Here is a 12,500-nt window from a genome sequence, read left to right as displayed (position 1 = left end):
AACGAGTAATATAACGAGTAGTGTAACGAGTAGTGTAACGAGTAGTGTAACGAGTAATATAACTAGTAGTGTAACGAGTAATATAACTAGTAGTGTAACGAGTAGTGTAACGAGTAATGTAACCAGTAGTGTAACGAGTAATGTAACCAGTAGTGTAACCAGTGGTGTAACGAGTAATGTAACGAGTAATATAACCAGTAGTGTAACGAGTAATGTAACGAGTAGTGTAACGAGTAATATAACCAGTAGTGAAACGAGTAGTGTAACGAGTAATATAACCAGTAGTGTAACGAGTAGTGTAACGAGTAGTGTAACGAGTAATATAACCAGTAGTGTTACCAGTAGTGTAACGAGTAGTGTAACGAGTAATATAACCAGTAGTGTAACGAGTAATGTAACGAGTAGTGTAACGAGTAATGTAACAAGTAATATAACCAGTGGTGTAACGAGTAATGTAACCAGTAATATAACGAGTAGTGTAACGAGTAGTGTAACGAGTAATATAACGAGTAGTGTAACGAGTAGTGTAACGAGTAATGTAACCAGTGGTGTAACGAGTAATGTAACAAGTAATATAACCAGTGGTGTAGCGAGTAATGTAACCAGTAATATAACGAGTAGTGTAACGCAGTAGTGTAACGAGTAATATAACCAGTAGTGTAACGAGTAATGTAACGAGTAATATAACCAGTAGTGTAACGAGTAATGTAACGAGTAATATAACCAGTAGTGTAACGAGTAGTGTAACGAGTAATGTAACCAGTGGTGTAACGAGTAATGTAACGAGTAATATAACCAGTAGTGTAACGAGTAGTGTAACGAGTAATATAACCAGTAGTGTAACGAGTAATGTAACGAGTAATATAACCAGTAGTGTAACGAGTAGTGTAACGAGTAATGTAACCAGTGGTGTAACGAGTAATGTAACGAGTAATATAACCAGTAGTGTAACGAGTAGTGTAACTAGTAGTGTAACCAGGTGTGTAGTCTACGTGATACGCAGGTATACACCGTATACCCTCTTACTAAAGTGCGATGATACGTAACAACATAGTTTTGTGAGAGAAGTTTCTCCCTTTCATTGATAAATCCCCCCGTCTGTGTTGTGAAGACATTTGGACCTTTGGGGCTTCCGTAGCCGTGCCCTGGATGTGACGTGAAGTACCTTACCGTTACTAAGCAACAACAGGTCCATTCTTTGAGCAGCCTTTACTTTAAAGCAACTAGCTCGGTAGAGTTGGCAACGAGATATTTGAAACGCAAACAGACCCAAATAACACTAATAATAAATAACACTACTTCATAAGTCCGTCCCTGAAGCTCCTGCTGCGTCAGGTGACACGTCAGGTGACACGTCAGCTGCCACAGACCACGATGACCCGATCGTTAACGTTACAGAAAACTAGCCTGAAAAGTCCACGGACTGGCTTCGATGGACGACCAGCTTGTCTTATACTGGGACATGTTGCATCTCCGTAAGCTAGCCAGAGTACACAACAGACAACTTCTGTGTAGCCTACTTCAAAATAAAAGCACTTCCTGTGACGGTTCGCAGTAAAACTAAATTACTGTTCTAAGGTTGTGTATATTTTCACATCTCAGTACAGTAAATAATGTGAATAATGAGTTTTAAGCACACTGCAGGGCTCTTTGCCTTGGTCGCGCCTAACATTTTCTTTATTTAGGTGCACCAGCACAAAATTTGGGTGCACCCAAATTTTTCCTTGCGTTGCCATTACCACCACAATTTCAAGGTCACCTTTTTATCACACTCCATATTCATTCATATATATATATTATGTCAATTATTTTAAACAAGTTGGTACATTTATTTTTTTATTTGAAGCACAATTATAATGTACTCAAAGTCTTATAGCTGTTATTTTGGTGAAAGTAACTCAGAAGTAATGCAAAAGTAGTGTAACCCATTAGAATTCAGAGACAGTAATATAACTAATTACTGTCAAATGATACTAACTAGTAATCTATAATGTATTACATTTTGGAAGTAACTTGCCCAACACTGCAGCGCACACACACACACACACACACACACACACACACACACACACACACACACAGGTTTATGGAACAACAAAACAATTGAGTTACACAAAGTGTGTGTGTATGTGTGTTGTGTAGAGGTGTCAGGTGTATGTGGTCAGACCGGTTTGTGAACTCTGATCCTGAAGACTAACACCTGAACACACCTTTAAGCCTCCTCCTCATCCTCCTCCTCCCTTTGTTCTCTCTCTCTCTGACAGAGTCAGCTCTATGTAACTATCTCTGAGGATGTTTGTTAGGCTTTCACACTACCAGCACACACACACACACACACACACACACACACACACACACACACACACACACACACACACACACACACACACACACACACACACACACAGTGTGTGTATATAAACGATAAATAAGAATATTTGAGTACAGGCCAGATACCCCACACAATCTTTCTCAGCCATCGTTCTTTTCTTTCTCCCTAGTTTGATAGAGTGACTTCATTAGTATTTCAGGAATGTTTAAACAGTCAGTTTAGGTGATTGTGTTGTGATATTGATTTAATGTAGATAGGATGGTTGGAGATAATATATTTAAATAGTTTAGGTGATTGTCTGTGTTGTGATATTGATTTAATGTAGTTAGGATGGTTGGAGATAATATATTTAAATAGTTTAGGTGATTGTCTGTGTTGTGATATTGATTTAATGTAGTTAGGATGGTTGGAGATAATATATTTAAATAGTTTAGGTGATTGTCTGTGTTGTGATATTGATTTAATGTAGTTAGGATGGTTGGAGATAATATATTTAAATAGTTTAGGTGATTGTGTTGTGATATTGATTTAATGTAGTTAGGATGGGTGGAGGTAAAGATAAGATGTTAATGTGATCACTGATGAATGCTCTACACACCTTTCACATTACAACAACATGTGGGAGGGAGGGGTATGATGGGAAATGGTGTGTGTGTATATGTGTGTGTGTGTGTGTGTGTGTGTGTGTGTGTGTGTGTGTGTGTGTGTGTGTGTGAAACCTGCAGGGAGTGACAGGACTTAAACCAACAGCCCTCCTTGCAGTGTAATCTTTATGGAGGGCTGTTTTGAATGTGACTCAGTGATCGCTGCGCCAGACTCTGTTTAAAAAGCCTTTTATAACTGCATGAGGAAACAAGGGGAGTAGAAGGAGGAGCAGCATGTAGCTCTATAACTGAGGAAACAAGGGGAGTAGAAGGAGGAGCAGCATCTATAACTGAGGAAACAAGGGGAGTAGAAGGAGGAGCATGCAGCTCTATGCTCCTCAGGAGCAGTGGGAGGAGGAGGAGGAGGAGGAGGAGGTGTTGGGTAGAACTGGTCTATCCAGCAGGCCTGCTTGTGTTCAGGGTGTTTCCCCTCTAACTGGACCTGACTGAAAGGCCATGTGAGACTAACCTCTGAGAAACACTGAATGTCTATCAGCTCTGGCCTGTACAACCAATAACTAACCCTGAATCTGTCGGTCTGTCGGTCTGTCGGTCTGTCTGTCTGCATAAGAACAGAGAGCTATGCTTCATATTATGAAGACCTGCTGTATAATGGCCCATGAATGTGTATATGTATTTAACTGCATCCATAATCTTTGTCCCTGTTAATTATTCCCTTAAAGTGGACTTTAATAAAGTGTGTGTCTGTGTTCAGGTTCAGTTCTTCCCGATGAGTCAACCCCTGCTCCTGATCTTCCTCCCAAAGCTCGGCGCCTGGCCCCCTTCGACTCCAGTAAGACTTCATTTATTGATTTTATTGTTTTATTTGATAGGGACCATGCATATTTATGAACACTGTTGTATAAACACCATGTGAATATGCCAGAATTAGTTTAAATAACTACTTTCATCATAATCATCCCAGTATGTTAGAGCTTTCAGACGAGATCCAGAATGAAAACCTGCTGATCTGTTTAATGTGGAGATGTTTCAGTAACCCAGATACTCTGTGAATCCCATATGTTGATGTAGAAGAGAGTTCATACATGTAGTAAACACACGTGTGTAACAGGACTAACATGTAGTAAACACACATGTGTAACAGGACTAACATGTAGTAAACGCACATGTGTAACAGGACTAACCTGTAGTAAACACACATGTGTAACAGGACTAACCTGTAGTAAACACATGTGTAACAGGACTAACCTGTAGTAAACACACATGTGTAACAGGACTAACATGTAGTAAACACATGTGTAACAGGACTAACCTGTAGTAAACACATGTGTAACAGGACTAACCTGTAGTAAACACATGTGTAACAGGACTAACCTGTAGTAAACACATGTGTAACAGGACTAACCTGTAGTAAACACATGTGTAACAAGACTAACCTGTAGTAAACACACATGTGTAACAGGACTAACCTGTAGTAAACACACATGTGTAACAGGACTAACCTGTAGTAAACACACATGTGTAACAGGACTAACCTGTAGTAAACACACATGTGTAACAGGACTAACCTGTAGTAAACACACACGTGTAACAGGACTAACCTGTAGTAAACACACATGTGTAACAGGACTAACATGTAGTAAACACACGTGTAACAGGACTAACATGTAGTAAACACACATGTGTAACAGGACTAACCTGTAGTAAACACACATGTGTAACAGGACTAACCTGTAGTAAACACACGTGTGTAACAGGACTAACCTGTAGTAAACACACATGTGTAACAGGACTAACCTGTAGTAAACACACATGTGTAACAGGACTAACATGTAGTAAACACACGTGTAACAGGACTAACATGTAGTAAACACACATGTGTAACAGGTCTAACCTGTAGTAAACACACGTGTGTAACAGGACTAACCTGTAGTAAACACATGTGTAACAGGACTAACATGTAGTAAACACACGTGTGTAACAGGTCTAACATGTAGTAAACACACGTGTGTAACAGGACTAACCTGTAGTAAACACAGGTGTGTAACAGGACTAACCTGTAGTAAACACATGTGTAACAGGACTAACCTGTAGTAAACACACATGTGTAACAGGTCTAACATGTAGTAAACACACGTGTATTATTTAATCAGTTTAAATTCTGTTTGGCCCTGATAATAACTACCGTTAACTACAGTAACTAATGAATGTCTGTCTGTCGGTCTGCCTGTCTGCCTGTCTCTGTCTACCTGTCTGTCTGCCTTTCTGCCTGTCTGTCTGTCTGTCTGTCTCTGTCTACCTGTCTGTCTGCCTGTCTGTCTGTCCGGAAGTGTCTGATAAAGGTGTTGAGTCTGAAGCAGATCCAGAGGCTAAGAAGACAGGTAACACACCTTTACTTCAATATAACTTTATTAATACTGTCAAATCTTAATGTGTCATAATATAATTTTAAAACTTTCACCCAGGAAACGTGTTTGCGTTCTTCGGGAGTGTTTTAACAGTTTGAATAAAAACTGCACAATAAAAGAGAAGCTGCCATAACGCTGTCTCCTCTGTGTCGACCCTTCACAATAAAAGAGAAGCTGCCATAAAGCTGTCTCCTCTGTGTCGACCCTTCACAATAAAAGAGAAGCTGCCATAAAGCTGTCTCCTCTGTGTCGACCCTTCACAATAAAAGAGAAGCTGCCATAAAGCTGTCTCCTCTGTCGACCCTTCACAATAAAAGAGAAGCTGCCATAAAGCTGTCTCCTCTGTGTCGACCCTTCACAATAAAAGAGAAGCTGCCATAATGCTGTCTCCTCTGTGTCGAACCTTCACAATAAAAGAGAAGCTGCCATAATGCTGTCTCCTCTGTGTCGACCCTTCACAATAAAAGAGAAGCTGCCATAAAGCTGTCTCCTCTGTGTCGACCCTTCACAATAAGAGAAGCTGCCATAAAGCTGTCTCCTCTGTGTCGACCCTTCACAATAAAAGAGAAGGTGCCATAAAGCTGTCTCCTCTGTGTCGACCCTTCACAATAAAAGAGAAGCTGCCATAATGCTGTCTCCTCTGTGTCGACCCTTCACAATAAAAGAGAAGCTGCCGTAACGGTGTCCCCTCTGTTGACCCTTCACAATAAAAGCATTTCTCTGAGAGGTTATGATATTCAGATGCTGTGTGTTGACTGCTGGGCAGGACAGAGATTAGAAACGGAGAGTTAGGTCAGATGAGAACTGGAGGTTGTTGAGTCAGCTGGAGACTACTGTTGACAGACTTCATGTCTCTAGCTGATATTGCCAGTGATAAATGACTGTAAGCAGTCTGTAATACGGTAGATATATGCAGATTAAAGAGCAGTGTTATTTAGAAAGTTAGTAAGTTTTCTATAAAAACATGACCATGTATTTTATGCAGCTCTGACCTTCAGATCCAAACAAAGAAAGCTGAACTTGTTCTTCTCTCCACAGAAAAGGCCGCCGATGACTTCGCTGGTATGTTTCAACTTTCCTCTCCATCTCTACCTTTTTTAATTCTGGTTCATGAGCATTAGGGCTGTAATGATACGTGACACTCACACCCACAAACCTGTGTGTTGCGGAGTGAGAAAGCAGAATCGCTCCCAGAGTTATCCTTCCTGTCCAGATCCAGTGCTACCACATCTTTAAATGACTGTTACTATTAGTCGTTTTGGTGCCTTATCCACACAGCCACGAAACATCGTGATAGGAACCGAATCGTGGGTTTGAGGTATCGTTACAGCCCTAATATGCATCCCTTTATCCCAGCAGCTCTGGTTTAAATCATGACTCAGCATAAAGCTTTAAATGCTGACTCAGCCTCTCGTGTCCACGTCAACTCGTTATCAGTGAAGACAGAAACAGGACAAGAAGAAGTTCTTCTATCAAATCAGAGAAGATTATGAACTGGGCCACAATCAAATGAACGGATTCATTTTCATAACTTTATTTAATTTATCAAACTAACAACGTGAATGGAAGCACACAATGTCCTGAAAGAAGGTACTTCCCATCTAATCTTTTCTACTTTAAATGAACAGTCTCACTGTCGGACATCAATGCATTTATTTTATCAGATATGAAGCTTCTACATCATGTTTTATCTTCTGTTTCTGAACCCTAAACGTAACCCTGAAGGCTGAAACTAACCATCAACATACCCGAGGATTAGAGAAAGTCAATTAGAGCCGTCGGATGCACAACTAGACTAGACTAACCTAGACCTCCATCCTCAGGAGAATTAAACACGCTGTCCCACAGTAACACAGACACAGACCATGGTCCTAATGCCATCACATAACCGGAGTTGTTGTCCAATCAGAGCGCTGCGGGGCGGAGCCTGATGGCGGTAACTGCAGAGCGGCGTTTAAGCACTGGTACTACAACAGCAAGACGGGAAGCTGTCAGACCTTCCTGTACGGAGGCTGCCAAGGAAATAAGAACAACTACTTCACCGAGAAGGAGTGCATCGCTGCCTGCACAGGTCAGACACACACACACACACACACACACACACACACACACACACACCGATACCGATGCACACACACTGAAATATTTCCATATGTAAATAATCAGGACTTTTAGTGTGTATAGAGCCAGCATATCTCCACCAGACTCCATGTAAATAATCAGGACTTTTAGTGTGTATAGAGCCAGCATATCTCCACCAGACTCCATGTAAATAATCAGGACTTTTAGCGTGTATAGAGCCAGCATATCTCCACCAGACTCAATGTAAATAATCAGGACTTTTAGCGTGTATAGAGCCAGCATATCTCCACCAGACTCCATGTAAATAATCAGGACTTTTAGCGTGTATAGAGCCAGCATATCTCCACCAGACTCCATGTAAATAATCAGGACTTTTAGCGTGTATAGAGCCAGCATATCTCCACCAGACTCCATGTAAATAATCAGGACTTTTAGCGTGTATAGAGCCAGCATATCTCCACCAGACTCCATGTAAATAATATTGTAGTGGACTCTAACTGCTGCTGAACATTAGTCCTGTAGGGTTACATTACAGCTTGGTTCTGGTTTAATACTGGACCAGTTTCAGAGATTGTTGTCCCATCAGACACTCAGACACACACACATGGAGACAGAGAGTCCAGGTTGGAAGAATCCAAAGTTCTGGTTTATTAAAGTTGTGTCTCTTCCTGCAGTCAAAGTGCTTCCCTCCTCCAAGAAAGATGCTGCTGATGAAGTTTTTGCAGAATACAGAGGTATGAAATCCTAAAGAAATAGCTAGTATCTATGAGGTAGAAACATCAACAGTTGAGGAGTGTTTGTCCTGATGGTGCAGAGAACATAAAACCAGTAGTAGTCATAATATATGTTAGTTCATATCAGGAATACACACACAAGAAATACATACAAATGCTTCTGGTTTCAGAGGAAAGAAAAGACATGAATAAATAAAGAGGTTTATTCTGAAGCTTTCTTATTATAGGGTTATACCCTAACCCCCCCTAACCCTTACCCTTATCCCTGGGGGGTCAGGCTCAGGTTCCCTGAGAGCCACGATGGACATTAAGAATCCCATCCAGAGACAGTCTTGTCTCTTACAGTTTGGTGGACATATAGTCCATTAAAAGTTCCTTAATTACAGAGTTTACCAAATCAACAAAGCTAATGTATTTAAAGAGAGAAGACCAGTGGAGTAGGTTGTACATGTGTTTGTGTGTTGTTATCGTTGTTTGGAATAGTAGTTGTTGTATTCTATCCTATCTATTATTTCTTGTATGGTCTGTATGTGAGGCTTAGATTAGCTGCTGTAACACAATCTAATCTAAATGGTGAATAATCATCTTCATTCTAAGTAGTAGCTTAGCATCAGCATGGGCCTTATATATGTAATATACAATAATATACAATAAGATTATAATATACAATAAGATAATTCTATAATATACAATAAGGTAATAATCACAGCTGGGCTTCTCTAAAGTTTTTCTTCCTTTTCAACTTTTTTGCTGTTTGTTTCAAGGTTTTCTTGGCAGTTTTTTTCGAAGATTTTTTCAGTCTTTGTTGCTTTTTCTGACATTTGTCACTTTATAATGTTTTTGTCACTAAAAAAAATAAATTATCCATTCTGATGTGTCCCGTGACGTCCCCTCCCCAAACCAACCTAATATTGAAAGTTAGATTTAAAGTATTAGTGAAGTTGTGTGTGTGTGTGTGTGTGTGTGTGTGTTTGTGTACACTAACTGTTTTGTGTGTGTGCTAACTGTGTGTGTGTAGATAGCTGCATGGTGACCTCTGACCCCGGGCCCTGCCGTGCTGCATTCACCATGTTCTACTACGACGCCAGCACCTCCTCCTGCCAGATGTTCACGTATGGAGGTTGTCGCGGCAACAACAACCGCTACGGCAGCGCAGAGGAGTGCCTGAGCCGCTGCAGCGACGGTAAAGAAACAGTGCTAACACTGTGCTAACATACATCTGCTAACATACAGCTGCTAACAAACTTTGCTACATTACAACACTGCTGACATGTGAATAATAATAATAATATTAATATTAATAATAATAATAATAATAATAATAATAATAATAATAATAATAATACTGTGTTTTCTACCGTGTTCTCTCTCCAGCTTCCTTTGACGCTCATGGAAACCCTCGCAAACACCTGACTACAGGTGAGTTTCTCCTCAGATAGTAACACGTGACTACAGGTGAGTTTCTCCTCAGATAGTAACACCTGACTACAGGTGAGTTTCTCCTCAGATAGTAACACCTGACTACAGGTGAGTTTCTCCTCAGATAGTAACACCTGACTACAGGTGAGTTTCTCCTCAGATAGTAACACCTGACTACAGGTGAGTTTCTCCTCAGATAGTAACACGTGACTACAGGTGAGTTTCTCCTCAGATAGTAACACCTGACTACAGGTGAGTTTCTCCTCAGATAGTAACACCTGACTACAGGTGAGTTTCTCCTCTCAGATAGTAACACCTGACTACAGGTGAGTTTCTCCTCAGATAGTAACACCTGACTACAGGTGAGTTTCTCCTCAGATAGTAACACCTGACTACAGGTGAGTTTCTCCTCAGATAGTAACACCTGACTACAGGTGAGTTTCTCAGGATCTCTACTGTAGAATGATACCTGGGTATGATGTGTTTGTGTGTTTGATGACAGATGTTGATGTGTTACCTCTGTGTTAGTGTTACCTCTGTGTTAGTGTTACCTCTGTGTTAGTGTTACCCCTGTGTTTAGTGTTACCCCTGTGTTTAGTGTTACCTCTGTGTTAGTGTTACCTCTGTGTTAGTGTTACCTCTGTGTTAGTGTTACCCCTGTGTTTAGTGTTACCCCTGTGTTTAGTGTTACCCCTGTGTTTAGTGTTACCCCTGTGTTTAGTGTTACCTCTGTGTTAGTGTTACCTCTGTGTTTAGTGTTACCTCTGTATTTAGTGTTACCCCTGTGTTTAGTGTTACCCCTGTGTTTAGTGTTACCCCACTGTTTAGTGTTGCCCCAGTGTTTAGTGTTACCCCACTGTTTAGTGTTATCCCTGTGTTTAGTGTTATCCCTGTGTTTAGTGTTGCCCCGGTGTTTAGTGTTGCCCCGGTGTTTAGTGTTGCCCCATGTGTTTAGTGTTATCCCGGTGTTTAGTGTTATCCCTGTGTTTAGTGTTATCCCCTGTGTTTAGTGTTGCCCCAGTGTTTAGTGTTGCCCCAGTGTTTAGTGTTATCCCTGTGTTTAGTGTTGCCCCAGTGTTTAGTGTTACCCCAGTGTTTAGTGTTACCCCAGTGTTTAGTGTTACCTCTGTGTTTAGTGTTGCCCCAGTGTTTAGTGTTGCCCCAGTGTTTAGTGTTGCCCCTGTGTTTAGTGCTACCCCTGTGTTTAGTGTTACCCCTGTGTTTAGTGTTGCCCCAGTGTTTAGTGTTACCCCTGTGTTTAGTGTTGCCCCAGTGTTTAGCGTTACCCCTGTGTTTAGTGTTACCCCTGTGTTTAGTGTTACCCCTGTGTTTAGTGTTACCCCACTGTTTAGTGTTGCCCCCGTGTTTAGTGTTGCCCTACTGTTTAGTGTTGCCCCTGTGTTTAGTGTTACCCCTGTGTTTAGTGTTGCCCCGGTGTTTAGTGTTGCCCCGGTGTTAGTGTTGCCCCAGTGTTAGTGTTATCCCGGTGTTTAGTGTTATCCCGGTGTTTAGTGTTATCCCGGTGTTTAGTGTTGCCCCACTGTTTAGTGTTGCCCCAGTGTTTAGTGTTATCCCTGTGTTTAGTGTTGCCCCGGTGTTAGTGTTGCCCCAGTGTTAGTGTTATCCCGGTGTTTAGTGTTATCCCGGTGTTTAGTGTTATCCCGGTGTTTAGTGTTGCCCCACTGTTTAGTGTTGCCCCAGTGTTTAGTGTTATCCCTGTGTTTAGTGTTGCCCCAGTGTTAGTGTTACCCCTGTGTTTAGTGTTACCCCTGTGTTTAGTGTTACCTCTGTGTTTAGTGTTACCCCTGTGTTTAGTGTTGCCCCAGTGTTTAGTGTTACCTCTGTATTTAGTGCTACCCCTGTGTTTAGTGTTGCCCCAGTGTTTAGTGTTACCCCAGTGTTTAGTGTTACCCCAGTGTTTAGTGTTACCCCAGTGTTTAGTGTTGCCCCAGTGTTTAGTGTTACCCCAGTGTTTAGTGTTACCCCAGTGTTTAGTGTTACCCCAGTGTTTAGTGTTACCTCTGTGTTTAGTGTTGCCCCAGTGTTTAGTGTTGCCCCAGTGTTTAGTGTTGCCCCAGTGTTTAGTGCTACCCCTGTGTTTAGTGCTACCCCTGTGTTTAGTGTTACCCCTGTGTTTAGTGTTACCCCTGTGTTTAGTGTTGCCCCAGTGTTTAGTGTTACCTCTGTATTTAGTGCTACCCCTGTGTTTAGTGTTACCCCTGTATTTAGTGCTACCCCTGTTTAGTGTTACCCCTGTATTTAGTGTTACCCCTGTGTTTAGTGTTACCCCTGTGTTAGTGTTACCCCTGTGTTTAGTGTTACCCCTGTGTTTAGTGTTGCCCCACTGTTTAGTGTTGCCCCACTGTTTAGTGTTGCCCCACTGTTTAGTGTTGCCCCACTGTTTAGTGTTATCCCTGTGTTTAGTGTTATCCCTGTGTTTAGTGTTATCCCTGTGTTTAGTGTTGCCCCAGTGTTTAGTGTTACCTCTGTATTTAGTGTTACCCCTGTATTTAGTGCTACCCCTGTATTTAGTGCTACCCCTGTGTTTAGTGTTACCCCTGTGTTTAGTGTTACCCCTGTGTTTAGTGTTACCCCTGTGTTTAGTGTTATCCCTGTATTTAGTGTTGCCCCAGTGTTAGTGTTACCCCTGTGTTTAGTGTTACCCCTGTGTTTAGTGTTACCCCTGTGTTTAGTGTTACCCCTGTGTTTAGTGTTGCCCCAGTGTTAGTGTTACCCCTGTGTTTAGTGTTACCCCTGTGTTTAGTGTTACCCCTGTGTTTAGTGTTGCCCCAGTGTTTAGTGTTACCCCTGTATTTAGTGTTACCCCTGTGTTTAGTGTTACCCCTGTGTTTAGTGTTACCCCTGTGTTTAGTGTTACCCCTGTGTTTAGTGTTACCCCTGTGTTTAGTGTTACCCCTGT

General features: G+C 41.5%; 1 protein-coding gene across 1 annotated transcript in view; it reads left to right on the top strand.

Annotated features, from left to right (window-relative positions):
• The window catches only part of spint2 (serine peptidase inhibitor, Kunitz type, 2), a 20,439-nt gene extending 10,734 nt beyond the window's left edge, over nucleotides 1-9,705 (top strand). The window contains exons 3-9 of the mRNA XM_028573021.1: nucleotides 3,692-3,769; nucleotides 5,268-5,318; nucleotides 6,384-6,407; nucleotides 7,255-7,416; nucleotides 8,102-8,161; nucleotides 9,180-9,344; nucleotides 9,536-9,705. Coding sequence (XP_028428822.1) covers nucleotides 3,692-3,769; nucleotides 5,268-5,318; nucleotides 6,384-6,407; nucleotides 7,255-7,416; nucleotides 8,102-8,161; nucleotides 9,180-9,344; nucleotides 9,536-9,600 — 605 coding nt within the window. The 3' untranslated portion in view covers nucleotides 9,601-9,705. The remainder of the gene's footprint in view (nucleotides 1-3,691; nucleotides 3,770-5,267; nucleotides 5,319-6,383; nucleotides 6,408-7,254; nucleotides 7,417-8,101; nucleotides 8,162-9,179; nucleotides 9,345-9,535) is intronic.
• The last annotated feature ends 2,795 nt before the right edge of the window (nucleotides 9,706-12,500 follow it).

The sequence above is a fragment of the Perca flavescens genome, chromosome 3 (genome assembly GCF_004354835.1).
Source record: "Perca flavescens isolate YP-PL-M2 chromosome 3, PFLA_1.0, whole genome shotgun sequence".
Classification (NCBI taxonomy): domain Eukaryota; kingdom Metazoa; phylum Chordata; class Actinopteri; order Perciformes; family Percidae; genus Perca; species Perca flavescens.
The sequence above is the reverse complement of the archived record's forward strand: the minus strand, read 5'-3'. Positions and strand labels throughout refer to the sequence as shown.